At 39.8% G+C, this 17893-nt stretch overlaps 1 protein-coding gene and 1 long non-coding RNA gene across 3 annotated transcripts in view; one reads left to right on the forward strand and one right to left on the reverse strand.

The window, feature by feature from the left end:
* On the reverse strand, nt 1-13399 carry WNT16 (Wnt family member 16). The gene is made up of 4 exons (XM_007177251.2): nt 13170-13399; nt 12738-12979; nt 10630-10916; nt 1-3791 (listed from the first exon to the last, which is right to left on the reverse strand). The coding sequence occupies exons 1-4, from the start codon at nt 13262-13264 to the stop codon at nt 3327-3329; spliced, it is 1089 nt and encodes a 362-aa protein (XP_007177313.2). The 5' UTR covers nt 13265-13399; the 3' UTR covers nt 1-3326.
* The window catches only part of LOC130708633 (uncharacterized), a 19511-nt gene continuing 14359 nt past the window's right edge, over nt 12742-17893 (forward strand). For both annotated transcript variants that reach the window (XR_009008909.1, XR_009008910.1), the window contains exons 1-2: nt 12742-12879; nt 13388-13550. This is a non-coding gene — a long non-coding RNA (uncharacterized LOC130708633). The remainder of the gene's footprint in view (nt 12880-13387; nt 13551-17893) is intronic.

A 17893-nucleotide genomic window follows, 5' to 3' on the forward strand; every position in this document is an offset into this window, starting at 1 on the left:
CCAGAGATTACAGATAATGCTGTTTGATACGTTTTTCTGGATCACATTTCAAGATAATCATCATTGCCTCTAACCATTGCCTCTATTAAGCAGTTCCAAGTGTACAAAATGTTGAACTCCTAAATTGAAAATTAATACACTGGAGTGTAACTCCCCTCCCCTCTTATCATCATAAAGGGCATTTGAACAAATCAAGGCACTTTTTACCCACCGTGATTGTCTGGCAGTGAGCCCGATCCATGTGATACCAGAAAGCTGTTTCCTAAACACATCACTAGAGCTGGGGACTGTCCAGCATAGAGGACCCTTTATGGTAACATAACCTCCTGGTTTTTCTCTGTGGACTCATCCCTTTCCTATTCTCAAACTATGTGGGTTTAGTTGGAATGAACCCCACTGCCATTTCCCAGCATGGGTCTTGATTGCTTTAAAATGATCAGTGTATCATCCAACCCCAATCCCCAATGGCCATTGTGATTGGCTCAGGGATAGGCACATTAACCAATCAGAGCCAATGATGACTTTTGCTGGGCATTCTGAGAAATAACTTTGCCCTCTCTCTTGTGTGAGCAACCAAAAAAAAAAAAAAAGAAACTCTCCCTTTCCTTAGAATGAGTAGTAGGAGAATGTTAGATCTGGAAGGAAGTGTGGCAGCCGTGTTGGTGAGAGAAGCCGAGAGCCCAGAGCTGCTGAGACTAGGGTATTGGGGGTGTTGGCACAGAACCCTGTGGAGCCTACAGTCGAAGACAACATCACAGAAGCCAGCTTCTTTAGGCTGGAGATGGGGAGACCTGAGTCCTGAGAACATGGTGTGAGCTTTTGGATCAAACTTCACCTGAATCGGTCACAACTCTAGACTTTTCACCCACTGAGTCAGTACATTTCCTTTAATGTTTGTCAGTCTGGGTTGCTTTTTTTGTTACCTGCACCATAAGGAGCCCTAAACCATGAAGGCATAATAGCCTAAACTGGATAGAAGCGTTTGGGCCCCAGAACGTGTATTTCCAGGAGCACCATGCTGCTACCTATACTACGATGGGGACTGGGAAGGAAATGGGCCAAAGCTAGGCTGTCAACCAGTAACACAGGTGAGACATTCATGGATGGCTTCCATGGTGATGCCAGGGAGACGGAAAAGAAGAAACCAAAGACACAGCTTGGGAGCTGGGAGTTCTTGCTCAGGCATGCGGGGGTTAGGGGGTGGTGCTGAGTTGGCACCACTGTTTTTCAGCAGTGGTTGAATAGTAGTCATGTATTTGTGAATTAAAGTCTCCCTGGTTCTCACAATCGGTTGGTAAGTTAATTATGAAAAGTTTTCTAGTTGATAGAAAAAAATGGTTATTAATGGAAACTGCAGTCTTCATGTTTTAAGAAAGAGTGCTTATTTTCAACGCAGATAAAATAGATATACTTTGCAAAAAAAAGGCATAATAATAAGTGTCTATTTTTCAGGTTATTCTCATCAGTGGATGCTGAAGAATGGTAAACCGCTCTTAAATAAGCACTGTATTTGTTCATTTGTCATTTTGGAGTCTCTCATTCAGTAAATAGTAATTTTGTTAAACTTTAAGGGTCACAGTTAAATGTTTAGCCTTGATTTTAATATTAGATCAGAGTCATTTTCCATGGTTTACTCTTTTTCACAAATTATTGCTTTGCTTTTTAAATAAAATTGAAAGGAAATAGGATGAGACCAGGGTGGGCAAGGAAACATTTCTTTAGCTTATTTTGAGAAAAAGAATATTCTTTCTTTGTCCATTCTGAACTTAGAAAATCTATTTTTTCTATATGATACTGAAATATTTAACAATTCATAAAAAACATAGCATTTACATTAAAATACCACCTTAAATACAGCCCTGTAATTTTCACCAGGAACCTTGTAAAATATCATGAATATACATGCATGAATACTAAAACAAGAAAGACCACTCAAAATTCACATGGAAATGCAGCATTTCACACAACATATTAAATATCCAGGATATCAAATCCACAAATTGATCATTATTCTGATTTAGATTCTTTTTTCCAGTTAAGACTTTTACTGTATAATTTATTATAATAGCCTTACAAGTTAAACATAACTAATTGAGAACAGAATTCAACTAATCTGACTGCTGAAATAGCACAATTGTCAATATATTGCTGCATATTTTAATTTACAACATATAAAGCTGCCATTTTGGCAGGAAATGCATATCCATATAACTGCTCAGTGAACTTCTTTTTCAATGTATGAAAAAATGTCAAAGTTAATAGTATGAAAGGAAACAGAAGCTAATATTATTTCTGAGATAATTTTATTGCCTTAGCTCTTGGGCTTTGGCAAAAAATATCTTAAGTTTCTATATATATCATATAACTTAAGAACATTATTTACAAAATATTAAAAAATTTAACAAAATACTGTACAAAATACTGTCTTTACACATTTAAAGGGTGCTTTTCCTTACAATGTACGAGAGCCCTTTATATTTCTACCTCTGATTTTCCCACATGCTTTCAGGATCCCTTCCTCCAGTATTTCAGAGCTGAGTTTTTAATAGTGGAAGCTGGTCTATAATGAAAGTGTGAAGCCAAAGATAAAGGTTGCTATATACCTTACTGATACTCTTGTAGATCAATTCTCCTGGTTAAAAGTCACTTAAACTCCAAATCATACATTTTGCTTTTTACATTTTGCTTCTTACATCTTGCTTCTTTTGTTTTGTCACAAAATATCACTAACAAACATGTTTTAGGGGTGTTATATCACTTATGAAGATTCTTTCTGAATGAATGGAAGTGTTAAGTAGGCACCCACCACTTCTGTTCACCTGTCCCAACAGCTTCTGTTGCTATGCACCAACACTTAGTATGATTTCTTCATAAAAAATACTCAGAGAATGAGATTCATGTTTACTGCTCCTTGCTGCTCTAATAGATGTCTTTTAAAAATGACTAATATTCACCCACCACTACTGAGTTCCATAACCGAGTTCCATAGTCAAGGATCTTATCCTGAGTATGGACCAGGTCTCTCGGCATGAAGGCTCTTTCCTGTTCTTTCTTGCTTACGAAACAGTTTATCTTCCTTGCCCCTCATATCTGTTCCCTAAACCACCAACATGTGAACTCAAACTTTTTCAGTTTTAGAATCCCAAGAAATCTACATGCCTAGTGTGTGACATTGACATCGATCAGGTAAAGGGACTTCTGAGAGAGCCTCGAGGATCTGGGAATTCTGAGGAGGCAGGTGTCAGGCTCCCCAGCCCAGCACAGTGGGAGCCACTCCCGTTGTACGTCTGTCACTGGGGACTCTTGCCCAAGGCTGGCTGGAGTGGTTACTTGCAAGTGTGGACATCAGTCATGCTTTCACACCTCCTGCAGCGGACATAGCAGCACCAGATAAACTTGCACTCGCATCGCTCCACGTGCCTGACCACGTGAGTGTTGTAGCCCCTGCCGCAGCAGAGGAGGTTGCAGCCGTCTGCGCCCTCTGACGTGCGGTTGCACTCTCTGCCTTGGGTCCCTGGGATCCCGAGTTTCTTATCCTCTACACAGTAATTAGGAGACTTATTAACGTAGAGCAGATCATCCTTGTGGATTGGTATTTTCCTCTGATCTTTCTCTCGCCTGTGCATTTTCCTCTTTATTTTGTCTGAGATTTGGACACTGTTTTCATATTTATCCTTCAACAGACGGCCAATCTTTTCGAAAGAAGACATGGTTTTCCAGCATGTTTTCACAGCACAGGAGCCGGAAACTCCGTGACACCGGCACTCTAATGACATCAACTTGGCGACAGCCTGAAACCAACAGGAATTGAGTGAAACATTGTTCATGAAGTGTTTTACTCAACAACAGACGCACTACCAGCCTAATCACTTAACTTTCTGGATCTGTTTACTCCTGTATAAAAACGATGGTTATATACTTCAATTAAAATTAAATAAAATAATAATAGTTTTAAAAATACTTCAATTAAATAATAGAAATAAAATAATAATTTTTTAAAAAAAGGATGATTTTGCACGTAAAGGATCTTTTAGGTTGCTTAGAATTCAAATGTTTTGTCCTTCTCTTCACCCTACAGAACAAACCTTTCTGAGTCTAATTTAAAGCTGCAGACCAGGCTAATAATGTTAACAGAGATTAGCTGAGATAACAAAGGGAAGCTACTTTTATTTCTAGTCTCTCATTTAATTTTGGGTGCGAGAGGATGTTCATTAGTGCCTCTATGTTCCTGATACCGTTCATTTTAGCACCTTGCTACTCAGAGTGTGGTTCATGGGCCAATAGCACCAGCATCATTTGTGAGAGATACAGACCCTCAGGCCCCTCACCAAACCTGCGGAATTGAAATCTGCATTTTAATAAGATCCTCAGGTGACTTGTATGCACACAGAAACACCTGTGGAACTTTACAAATAACCCCTGAGATTCTTATTTAATTTGTCAAGGTGGGGTCCAGGCAATGACTTCTGCAAAGCTGCTCAGATGATTCCAAGAGCATTTAAGGATGAGAGCTACTGAACTGACAGTTCTCAGGTTTGATCACTGCAAAAGTCAGTTATATTCACAGGGGTTTGGGGGCATATGCAATCCCCTGGTCACAGACCACGTGAGAAATCCTGACTAATCAACTTAAGTTGGTCGAAAGAAGGGGCTGGAGAGTGCGGTGGCTCCCAGCCAATTCTTCCCCTTTTCTGGAAAATTAATTCAAAACATACGTCCTATTCTTGAAGGATCAGTGGCACCCTCCTAACATAGAAAAGGTATAATATTTATATGATTTTTCAATTCTAAGTGCCGAGTTATTCTGTTCCGATGGAGGAATTCAATGAGATTACATACATGGGTTAGAATCCATTGCCTGACACACATTAAGGTCAAAATAAATTCCCCTTGTCCCTGAAGAAGAAGGTACGGTAAGAGTTGAGATAAAATTTCAGATGGGGCTAACCGTGCAAAAACAATACAGAGATTTCTAAAATAAAAGTTTATAGTTCTAATTTCTTACATACCGGCCAGTCAGCATAACTTCCTGCAATCCCCAGAGGATGGCAGAGCAGATTAATAAATCGTCAGGACTAACTGGAGAGTTGACATTCTGTCAACAGGCTGGGTAAAATAAAAAACGGATCTAGCCATTCGATAACTTGGAAATTATGTGTGTAATCTCGCCAAAGAAAGGAAAAACCCCACCGCTTAAATTCCACTTAAAGTTCTTATCAAAACTATAAAATGACAGGGGTTTCTACTTTGTTATTTTGTACCACAGTTGACATTGACATGTTTGTGGAATGTTACATTTCCTAACAAATTAACTAAAGTTTCTGAACTATCTAATGAGACAGAGTATTTCAAACAATTTGTTATATTTGCAGCCTTGAATGAGAGCATATGGTATTGATTTGTGTAATAGTCAATACTTTATATTAGTGTTTAAAATAATAAACCGAACAACATTTAAACACTGTCTTTTATAGGATACGACACATATGCTTGTTTTGAACTCATGAAACTAAGAAGCCAGTAGATATGTCTATTTCTTATTATCTCAGGTAAAATTTACCTTTCAATTGAAAACAATTTGGCACACAATCTTATTTGGTTAAATTTATGGCATTTGATATTCACAAAGCCTTCAATTTTTAAAAAGTCTCCAGGCAAATAAATGTTCAAATTAATGCGATCTGCCTACTTTTGTTCAGATTTTAAGTGCCCAAAGGATATGAGAAAAAGAGAGCTCAATCAATGCCAGGTAACAAAAAAACAAATTGTCCAAAGAAAGCCAAAAATCTAAGAATGTAAGTTTATGTGTTTAAACCCGATCAACACTTGTTACAGTCATCACTTAGTGATTTAGAGCTGCCTCTCGCTCAGATTCTTGACTGAGGAGCTGACTTTTTCTTTTATTAACCAGTTCAGACATCACCTATGGTGTTGCCAATTTGCAAAGCATGGAGGACAGAATAAACGCTCACCAAATACTCATTGAATGGTTAGTCTAGCTCACTTGAACAGTTTTAACTCATCCTCTGTTGGTAATCTGAATAAAGAAGAAGTAATAAAGACCACTTTCTTCAACAAGAGAGTCACTGCTAGGAAGTCAATGATATTGGGAGACCCTGATCTGGCTGAGTTTTCCTCCAATTCCTCAGCCCACAGCAGTGCTAGGACACAAGAGTGACACACTACTGCACAGGTGTGAAGGATAAGAGGGAAGACTGATTTTGAATCCAGGGATACCACCTGCTGAATCTGTATCCGAATTTTGGGGAGATTTTCCTGCCATAGAAAACTAGAAACTTTTAAATACGTGGAGTTAACTAAACTTTCTAGAGATATTTTTAAGGAATTTAATTCTATCATCTTTCAATTCCATTACCTTTTTGTCTTTAACGATAAGTATAAGAAAAGAAATAGTATTTTTATTATATATGTGAATACTATTCATATTGATATTCTAGGAGAGAAAGACAAAGAACTTGACATGCAATTTAAATGATTATACCCTTCTAAGACTCCAAAGAAGAAACTTGGACAAATAGGGATAAAATAAAGCAATGCAACCACCACTAGGAGAATGTGATGAAATGCAGAGTTCAAGGGCAGATGACATGTACACACACACACACACACACACACCATACACACACACAGAATTTAACACTCAGAGCACATTTTCATAAATTATTTTACTTGATTTAGTTTTATAGGAAGAAATGCCTTGCATATAGTAAGTAGTTCATGAACATGTACTTGCTTATTATTCTAATTTGACAGAAAAATAAATAGCCTGGTTGAGACACTTGTCTTCCATAAGGATAGATGGTAATATATGATATAAAGTCTTTATATGTAGCAGGATAATTTTGGTAGAACAGAAAAATGAAAGTGGAAAGTACAAATACATTTAAGAAAATTGCATGAACACTCCAAAAAATATATATTCTGGAGCTTTTCAGCTAGGATTCTTAATTGATGTCAAATAGCCATTCTGAGCTGCAGTGACAGCATAGTGATTTTCTAACAGGAAAAGTAAGAGAATAGCAAGCGAATGAGTTGTGTGTGGTTATGAGAAAATTCCTTTCTCTACTTCGCTGAGTTGTTAAGGTTTATAATGATATTAAGAGAGGAATGTTTTGTTAATTATTGCAAACAGATGTGCACATTTAGGTGGAATATTTTTAAACTATGGGAGAGCAATTAGGAGCATAGCATTTAATCTACTGGGTTTCCTATGTTAAATTTTGGTTTGATAAATTTCTGATGAAGTGAAATAGGAAAGATGTTTCATTAACACTTAATGTAAAACCAGAAACTGTTTGAGAAGTGGTCTAAGGAGTTAGTTTTGACTCAGAGGTAACACAGCCGGAGGTGATTGTTTTTCGGTAGGTTGCTTTATCCAAACTTTACAGAAATGACTAAAAAAAAAAAAACAACTGTTATGGAACATTTTGTGACATTTCATTTGTCAACTATCAGATGATCTGTTTAAGTTTTTATGAAAACGGTGACATAAATTGGATGGCTAATTGTAGTATTCCTATTTCTCTGACCCATTTTGTCCCTTTCAGTCCAAAAATATATATGAACCTGCTGAAAAGCAAAACACTTGTGTGTTGTTCAAGTGCTTGTAAATATTCTTGAAACAGGTTAATGAAGTTTAGGGGTGGGGCCCATGCCACTTTTTTGAGTTACTCATCATAAAACAAATTATGGGGTAGGGAAACGTAAAAGTTTATGAGGTGGACATGGGAAGAATGGAAATATTTTAAGCACACCAAAAGAAATACCCACAAATATTCCAAGTCACATTATTCTCAGAAGTTCTGCCCCTGGAAGACATCACATCTTTCTGTTAGACAATCACCATTTGGCAACATTATTCTTGGAGTCATAACTTTAGGAATGGTGTCAGAAACCAAGTGGGAATTAGAATATTTAAGGTCAGCGGTTAGAAAATCATCTATTCTGTTCACAGCACTACTAAGCGCCAGTACCCACATTTTTCTGAACGCTTTCCTACGTTTTGAGTTTGGGATTTTGAGATGAGGAAAATCAACTCAACTGAATGCAGACCTTGAACCTTACTCAGAAGGATATACCTATTAGATTAAACTCTTAATTGCCAATATTGAAAATGTAGTATTTTGTTCTTCCATGTTAGGTAATATCTTGGAAACCTGGTTGATTTTTGTTGTTGTTCCGGTGCTGGTGGTGGTGTTGGGTTTTTTTTTGTTTTTTTTTTTAACCACCAATGGAAAGAAAAATATTAAAATGTTTTGAATTGTAATAGTTCATGAGAAAAGACCAACGAAAACATCAGTGTAGTACCCTCAAAATATCCAGGTAATATTTTGTAATATTTTAAGCTTCCATCTAGACCAATGTGGAAAAAAAAAATGCAGTAGAGAAAACTGAAATTTACACAAAATGTGTATATACCTAAAGGCTGAATTTTTTTGGCGTAATTAGAAAAATAGGGAAAACCTCAGTAAAGTGAGGAGATTGTTTTATTGCCGACAAACAGTGGATTAAAATTGATGCTGAATAGTTGTATGTTTCTTTAAAAAAAATCAGAATATAAATAGATCAAAGTTAATAGTTACAGAGGCAAATATTGCTACCTAATTAGAAAAAAAGCCACATAAGATGGAATAAAACTAAATAGCTGTCTAATATGGCTAATAAAAATACATTTTAGAATACTTTAGGACTTTTCATAAGTCTGGAGATAACTTTATTCAAAAGAATGAATTATAACATGAGTTTGAAGTTTTGTTTTCTGATTAAAGTTTTTTTAGTCTCTACCAAATTATTTAAAGAATGACTAAAGAAGATTTAAGGTCTAAGGTGATACTAAATATTCATTCAATTGTTTTCTTGTTTTTAAAATGTATTAATTTGACTTGATGTTTTTCTCTAGTTTAGACTTTTAAAGAACAAATGTTAATTACCTTTAACCTCTTTTATATTAATATGTTAGAAATAATAAAAATTCCTTTATTGGATATTATTTAAATTGAAGCAAAAACTCATTCATTTAATTTTTTTTAAATGTAAAACTTTATCAAGAAGAGACCTGTGCATAACTATGGTGTTAGCAGGAGTTACTTTCGTGAGATAAATTAACTTAAAATTTCAAAACAAAAAAATGAAAAGCTTACATAGCTATTTACTGACTTTCCTATTTTCTAATCTTCCGTTTTGAATCAATATTCAAATAGAACTGAATAGTCAAGTTTGAATTTGAAGTGTTACGGTGATATATTTATTGAGTTTTCGGTTTTTGTATTTTAAACCAAAGTGGTTAAGTAAAGAAAACTGGCTGAAACTTGCAACTATTCCAAGCAAGTTCCATTTATTCACTTTCCAAAAATGTAAAACAAATGCAGCATATTCCTAAGAGATACCGCAACTCGTTTTAATTTATTGCAGGAGAATGTGGCAGATTGCAATGACTACTTTGGGACCTTTACAGGTTATTGAATATTTACAATAATATAGGATATGTGGTGATATTCCCATCCTGAAAAGATTATTACAAAATAGAAAATCTATATTCCTAAGAGAGGTTTTGACTGTTTTTGGAAAGTCACTATGAATTACCAAGTAATTCAACTATGTTGTAGAACTCAAAGCTTATTGTGTCAATATTCATTAAGGTAAATACATAAAAGTTAAATTAAGCTACAAATTTCCTCCATTTTAAGATAATTTAGCATTAAAAAATTCATAAAGAGGTTAATTAGATGTGAGTCTTCAAATTTCCCTCTCCCTAGATCTTTAATATATCTATATTTTTAAATATCAAAATATTTAATATATCTATAGTTGCTTTACATTTATCTGTATTTATCAGTTTTTACAGTGAATCTACATTGCTTTATAATAACATAACTAATTCCCTTAAATAAATTTTGTTTTACAAAAAATATTGAGTTGTGTATTCTCTAATGTATTCAAGAATGTTTTGCTATAGAAAGTAAGGACAGAACTGATAACTTCTTTAGATGCCATTGCCTACTAAAATATAGATTTAAAAATATAATGAAAATTCAAATTTGAAAAAATGAAATTTGATTCAGTCCTGTTAGAAAGGCAGATACTGTAAGTCTTATTCTGGCTCTGCAACTAACCATCTAAGAGGGTGGAATAAAATGACCCAACAGGCACTTGTACTTCTATTATTTTATAATTGGTGTTTTAGGTATACGAAATATACAATCACAAATATATTCTATAACCAGATTCAACTCACATCAGATGTAAACTTAAACTAAATCAATATGGTCAGTACAGGCTCATGAAATAATATGTATATATATAGATAGATAGATAGATAGATAGATAGATATTTATATATATACTTGCTAGATAGATAGATAGATAGATAGATAGATATTTATATATATACTTGCTGTTATACATATACAATAAACACACATATAATTTTACATATCTATCTATCTATCTATCTATCTATCTATATATATACACACACACACATACATATATATTCTTAGACTGCATGCGTTTGGTTTTTAAACCATTTGGTCAGATTGATCCAGAAGTGTAATCCTAGTGTTATTTACCTAAAGGCACTGGATTTCTATTCCATTTTCTAATACATACCTGCCTTCCAGCTTCATTGTTATGTAGGTTCATTGCTAATAGTACTTTGCTTTCTTTTCCCGTGGTATTTCTGATGGGGAAATCTAGGAACTTTCTGCTGAACCACATGCCATACTGGACATCATCAGAGCAGCCCCCCCAGTGCCAGCCTTCACTTGCTGAGCCGTCGTTCTGCAAGGTGGTGTCACAGGAACACTCAGTCATGTTGCCTGCACTGCATGACCTGGTCACAGAATGCACCAGGCCTGCAGCCATCACAGCGTAAATAAATGCTGTTTCCTTGGTGCCTAGAATAAAACATAAGTTGCTAAATGAATGTCATACCGTTCTCTGTTTATGTTCATAACAAAGCCTTCTACTTACCTTCTTATCAGGGAAGCAACTTTTCAATGGATGATTTAATGAGTACATATTTAAGAAAGGACAATTTCATAGTGTTCTCAGCTTTTAAAAAAGCAACATTAATTTTCAGTATGATTTTCCTATATTGTATATCATAAATTGTCCTCATACCTTAATATCATCTGTTTATTTTTAAAATTTGAAATGTACGTCAGCATCCAGCTCAGCACTTAACAGACAACAAAAATTCTATAAATACACGTTGAATTTAAAATCCCTCGTATGGATACGTAAATAGTGATACAATGCCCAAAGGAGTCCCGCTTACCCTTCTCGTTAAATTTAAAATGTGTTATCAGAAAACACAAGGTGAAAAATTTGGTATGACTTTTGTTGTATCAAAAATACACGTCAGAATGCAAATTAAAATTAAGCAAAGACCAAAGCAATTAGGAGATAAATGTTGCAGTTTCCTTTCACATCAAAGACTGATTTTTTAAGGATATCCTGAAAAACAATATTAATATGAAAGGTAAATACTATAGAAATATTCTTATGTACAGTATTATATCCTCTTACAGTATTAAAGGCAGTTAAAGATAATTGAAATGTCATCAGCAAAAAAAAAAAAAAAAAGAATTGTTACGGAAAACAATTGAATATTGAATATGGATATAACACATCTGCAATAGGTTTTGAGCTAAAATCTTTGCAAATTAAAGTCCCATTAAAACAGTAATAAAATGGTCTAGAAGGGACTCAGCAGGCGACTTTTTTTTTCCCCCTTTGGAGATGTTTAGATTGGAGTAGAAACGTTATCACGTCGTTGTCCAATAAACCCTTTCAACAGCAGATGCCTCTACATTTCAGCAACTGTGAAGAACACATCCTCTTCTTCTTCTTTTCTTTTTTTTCTGCAGGGAGTCAGGGCTCTTTCGGAAGGGTGTGCCGACCAAAGCGCAGCGGGGCAAAAGCGATGCTTTGGCGGCGGCGAGTGTAGGGACCCGGCGGGGAAGGGTCAAAGGTGGAGGGGGAACCGAAATGAATGTGAAAAACAACTAAGGATCTTTCAGCGCCCAGGGCCTGAAATTCTTTGAATCTGCTGATACCTCTGTACCTTTATCCTTACCAAGTCACTGCTAGGCCGGTGGAAGTGGAACTTTGTTTTACAGCAGCTTCCCGCGCCGCGGCTGTGCGCACAGGAGGGAGAAGGTAGAAGGAAAGGAATAGAGGGGAGAACTAAAGTAGTGCTCGAGTTAGCCTCACGTGGGGCTGTCCGGGACAGTCCCTTTAAAATCGCCATTATTCCGTCTTCCCGGTGCTGTGAGGAGCCAACCAACTTGGGGCTTCGCTGCAATTAGCCAGTGCGCGGTGCGCAGCGGAGCTGCTTAAATCAAAGCAGATGCGGCAGCGGCATTCCCTGCAGCCGACATCATGTTTCTCCAGCTGGTCACCCACGTAGGGGGGCGCTACGGGGTCCGAGGGGTCGGCGGGGTGGAGTGTCAGCTTTTCCCCAACTCTGGCCGGGCGCCGCGGGAAGGAGGAAGAGCTACAGCTCCACGCGCCCCGCTCGGGACCTGGGGTGTCACCCCCTCCAGGACCGCACCTGCACCCCGGGTCTGGCTTCCGTCGCCCCTAATTTCATTGCACTAAAGGACCTCTCTGGGGATTTAGGGAGCGACGGGACCACGCAAGCACTCTCTATTTACAAGAATTGGAGGACCTGCCCTCCGTCCCGCGCCAGCTGAGAGCGTCCCGGGACTCACCGCTGCTCAGCTCGTAGCCAAAGAGAGGGCTGGCGTCCGGCGGGGCGGCGGCGGCCACCAGGCAGTTCCATCTCTCGTATCTGAACTGGCTCCTGCACTCCTGAATGCCCAGCCGGGCGCCCTCGCAGATGCTCGGCAGCAGGTACGGTTTCCTCTTGCACAGCTCCTTCTGGCGGCTGTTCAGCGGCAAGTTGGCGCAGCCCAGCTTCTCCGGAACCCCAAAGGAGGCGATGCCCAACCACCTGTAAGACACGGCCGCCCCTAGCGTCAGCCGCTGCCCTGCTCTCCTCCCCAGTCCCAGATGTTTACCCGAAATTTAGGTCGCCCGCCCTAGGGTCCCGCCTCTCCTCTCCAGCCTCAGCTGAAAGTTCCCTGAGGCTGGGCATCCCTTTTGCCACAAACCCCGTGCGCCCCTGCTGCCCCCATACTCACATCCAGTTTCCTTGGGATCCGCAGGGGAACAGCGCGAGCAGGGCTGCCCACAGCGCGCACAGGCGGGACAGTCCCAGGAGCGCTGCTCTGTCCATGGCCCCCGCATGGAGTCCCCCAGGCCCAGCCGCTCCTCTTTGACCCTCCCCAGCCAGAGGCCCACCAGGACAGAGGTCAGTTCCCCAGCACCAAGGTGTCCCTCGCCTCCTTTCTCCCTGCAGACAACGTAAAAAGAAGGCCAGCCGTGGTAGGGGCTCTCAGCAGCCTGCCTTCTCCTCGCGAGCTGGGAGCAGCGTGAGGAAGTTGGGAAAGTAGCCTGGGGCACTCCTCCCGAGACGAGTCGAAGATGTGCAGGAGATGCGGGAGCGCCCCTCGCATTCCAAGGTGAGAAACTTCTGTTGATGTAGCTCTGTCTCCATCGCCCCCGGCCTCTCCTCCCATCTCCTCCCCCTGGCCGCGCCTGGAGCCTGATTGGCCCAGCAGCGGCCCCTCATCTCATCATCCCGGGACCTCAGGCTCCCATTGGCTGAGAGCAGGCTCCGCGGGGGGCGCTCGGGCCCGCTGTTCCCCGACAGCCGGTCCAGATCCTGTGTTCCTGACCTTTCCTCCTGTCACAGTTTCCTGAGAGCGGGTCTCTGCGGGAGGGGTATTGATTCAACCCGAAGATTGATAGGGGCGCTTCTGTCTTAACAACCCTGGGTGAAGGTGTGGGTTGAATGGGCGATGTTTGAGCTCCACCCACCCCAGTCTCATTTGGATTAATTACCCTCTGGGTGGAGTGGATGGAAAAATCTCACTGCCCCCGTTTCTTTCCTCTCCTTCACCTCACAGGAGAATAATCTTTTTGAGTCAGAGTTGGTACCAAAAAATTGACCTTTCAACACCCTGCTTGAGGTCTCAACGTGTCAGGAGACTCTAGAGAATGAGTGAAATACTTGTCAAGCTTGAGATCCATCATCATCTGTGCAGGCATTTCCTTTTATCGAAAGGGAAGATTCCAGCCTAGCATCTAATCTACCATATTTAAATTGTGTTAGGTGATTTCGTTTTACGGTTTTGCTTGTTTTCCATAGTCTTTGAGACTGTCAGAAGGTGGAGGGCACAGAGAGAATGTGAGTGAGAGCTGTCTGGAGAGCTCTAGAAAAATGAGGGCTGTGTTCTTTCCCTTCTCTCCAATGCACACTATGTCTCTCTTGGAGACTTTGGACAGGGCTACACATAGAAGACAAATTTTAAAAGCTTACTTATGAAACACCTACTGTGTGGCCACTATTGGGAGAATTTATGAAGATCCCTTCCCTTAAAGGCATAGCCTTTCTGGCCTTGTCTCCAGCCACGGAGACAAGTCTGAAACAAAATAATTTGAGATTATCAGTAAAGGAAAGTATAGAATCTGGCAAGTTACTGTTTGGAGCCAAAGAGTTCGGAAACAGGAGAATGTTCTGGTGCCTGGAAGTTTAGAGAGTTTAGTTAACCAGTGTTTTCCAGGATAGAAGATCTCTGGGGAGAACTCTGAATTCAGGCGGCACATGCTTAGCTGTGGTATCAGAAAACCCTGTCTCACCTAGTTGGTGACAGGAAATGTTTATGAGAGGCATCACCTGCTCCTCAGAGGACTTCTGAAATGTTAGTAAGCTCTCAGGGTATACCACCTTAGTGGGTTCCAAAATCTAGACTTACTCAAGTTAAAGATTTACTTTATTAGCTTTATCCTCAAATAAATGATTTTATTTGCTGCATGTCTCCTATATCAGCCCAGAGCAATAAAAGCTCACTGGAATTCCCATCCTATCCCATTCATTCCTTTATCCACCAAATATCTATTGAGTGAACGCTATGTACCAGGTCCTAAAGCCACATTGTAATTTTTAGAGAGTCAAGATGATGATAGGGTGTAGTTACTGATCCAGAAATATTTTGGCTAATGGCTAGTGGCCTCTCTGAAAATCAGAGGCTTCATCCAAGCTCACTTTATTCTGTGAGCCTCTCCATGAGGGATAGTGGAGCATTCCCTGCTGAACTCCTGCCATGGGGCCCAGTACACGAGATCCTGGTTTTGAAAACAATTTACTGAACAGATTAACAACGTGGTGAGGAACATCCCGAGCAGATATCTAAGTGGCCCAAATGGTGAAACTAGAGAAGAGGCTTCCTCTGCGGGGGTATTGGGGAAGAACTGGGGGAGTGGAGAACACGAATACTTTAGGCTGATTTTTCGAGCCAACGATGGTAGATGTTTTAAGGAAGTTGCTGGACTTTTTTCCTTTAGGAAGATATACTGAGCCTCCGTTATGGGTTAAAAAGTGGGGATAGCACTGAGTTAAATGGTAGTGGAGTTTATAGCCCAGTTGGCAAGACAGACAAGGGGGCAGGCAATCACAGCCAGAGCAATGAATGCATTGGGGAAGTATTGTGCGCCGGGAACACACACTGTAGGATTATTTAATCTAGTTTGGGAGTGGGGTCATTTGAATGTTGCCTTTGTTGTTAGTCTAGGGATCAAACACTGTCCAGGCGTCCAGATAAACCTTTAGAGGGGCACTCACAGTATTCTATTCTTAGAGTCTAAGACCACTGGCTCAACTAGTTTCAAATCCAAGGCACAGTTTCAGGGCCTGAGTGGTCCTGCATCTTTTCTGTGTGGTCTAGGGCCTTAGGGGTCATTCTGTTCATATCTCTAAAGCAAAGGAGACTTACTTCCAGGAGATGGTCCAGCTGAAGAATTAAGCTTCTTATTCAACAAGCAGACATTTGAGTGTCTATTTTGTGTCATGCACTGAGAGCCTACATGCCCCGTGTGTTTTCTCTCTTACTCTCTGTCTCTCTCTTCTCACTCCATGCAAAGATTCAAACCCCTCAAATTGGTGCTCATTTTATAGATAAAGAAATGAATTTGGAGAGACTAAGAAACTTGCTCAAGGCCACTCAGCTAGAAGATAGCAGAGTCAAAAATCGATCTTATTTTAGAGGTCTTGTTCTTCCTACCACAACGTACTGCTGCAGAAGTTGATTAAAAAGCACTGCTTTTTTTTTTTTTTTTCCTTTTTTTGACCAAATTCCAGGTATCTGGCCTCAAGGTCTAAATTCCTCTTTTGTGTCCCGTGGATCTTTATATCACAGTTCACAGATCTCTCCATCAAAAGATATGTTCTGTTCTGTGAAGATAAACAAAAACCCACAATGGGTGGGGGGGGGGGTCTCCTGAGGAGGTCTCCCTGAAGTCGGGTCTCTCAGAGGCAGATGATGGTCTGCATGGGTGCCCTTCCGTTCCACCCCCCCCCACCCCCACTTTGCTGTGTGGTTTTTGTGGACCGGGAAGAACAGTGGAAAGAGCATTGGGCTGAGTTGAGTGACTGGGTTTCCGGTCAGCAGGTTATAATCCTGGGCAATCAATTTCACTTTTGATCCTCAGTTTTCTCACCTGTAAAATGAGCAAAAGCTCTTTCGGATCTGAATCTCTTACTGGAGTTTCCACAGGGCTGGAGGGAGGGAGGCGGTAGGCATGCTGTGTACATGTATGTGGTGGTGTGGGGAGACTGCATTTGCTAGTGAATTTGCACTCCTAGGAGGAGGAAGCCTAGCGACCGGTTTGTCTACCTGAGAGAGGGACCCCAGTTCTTAGGGTGGCACAGGCTAGAGTTTTCTGGCCCCCATTTTGTATCTTCTGTTCCACTTTTCCTTGTGGATTTTATTTTATTTTATTATTTTTTTTAAAATTTATTTATTTATTATTTATGGCTGTGTTGGGTCTTCGTTTCTGTGCAAGGGCTTTCTCTAGTTGTGGCAAGTGGGGGGCCACTCTTCATCGCGGTGCACGGGCCTCTCATTATCGCGGCCTCTCTTGTTGCGGAGCACAGGCTCCAGACGCGCGGGCTCAGTAATTGTGGCTCACGGGCCTAGTTGCTCCGCGGCATATGGGATCTTCCCAGACCAGGGCTCGAACCCGTGTCCCCTGCATTGGCAGGCAGATTCTCAACCACTGCGCCACCAGGGAGCCCCTTCCTTGTGGATTTTAATTAAAATGAATTATTTTCTTTGCAGAAATATCTTAAGATGGTCGAATTTTAAAATGTATTATAATCCTGTCAGGTCACATGAAACTTTATTTAGAAGATAAAAGAAGTTACAGATATCTTCTTTTTTTTTTTTTTTTTTTTTTACAGATATCTTCTTTATCCTGGAATATGAAGGTGAGGGGCTCCTTCAGAATCTAATTTATATCTCTTATTAATTTGAAGTGGTTCATCTCTACTACCATTAGTGGGGATTATGCTCTCTATTTAAAGTTGAAGAATAAAGTAAATGATGGGTCAAATCCAAACATATATGCAACTACACATTTCAAATTGTTTATTACTTTAGCAGCAAGAAGGAATCTCATTTCCTATTTATTATTTTTGATTTTGTAATTCAGAGAGAGAACAAAATATTAACTGTCTGATAGAACATAACCTGGTGCTTACTGTCTTATGCAAGCTTTCTAAAAAATGTTGTAAAGATCATACCACTAATTGTTCAAAATGGGAGCTGAACTTGTATCATCTCATGATCTGAGCCCAGCTACCTAAAATTTGATTAATGCTGTTAAGCAAAGCACAGTGTAACTCCAAGTTTGCACAGATTACTGAAGCATCTGTAGCTTCTTGATCCGGCAAGAAGGGTACATGAATTTGTTTTCCTGGCAACGGTAAGGTGTTTTGAGCTACATTCTGGAAAAGGGGATTTAG

The sequence above is a fragment of the Balaenoptera acutorostrata genome, chromosome 7 (genome assembly GCF_949987535.1).
Source record: "Balaenoptera acutorostrata chromosome 7, mBalAcu1.1, whole genome shotgun sequence".
NCBI classification, from domain to species: domain Eukaryota; kingdom Metazoa; phylum Chordata; class Mammalia; order Artiodactyla; family Balaenopteridae; genus Balaenoptera; species Balaenoptera acutorostrata.

Bases quoted from the DNA above. Each gene is read 5' to 3' on its own strand.
- WNT16 (XM_007177251.2), bottom strand. From the start codon at position 13,264: ATGGACAGAGCAGCGCTCCTGGGACTGTCCCGCCTGTGCGCGCTGTGG. The intron at 12,980-13,169 runs GTGAGTATGGGG...CGTGTCTTACAG, and splicing joins GGATCCCAAGGAAACTGGAT to GTGGTTGGGCATCGCCTCCT. The intron at 10,917-12,737 runs GTGAGTCCCGGG...GTTTTATTCTAG, and splicing joins TGGCTACGAGCTGAGCAGCG to GCACCAAGGAAACAGCATTT.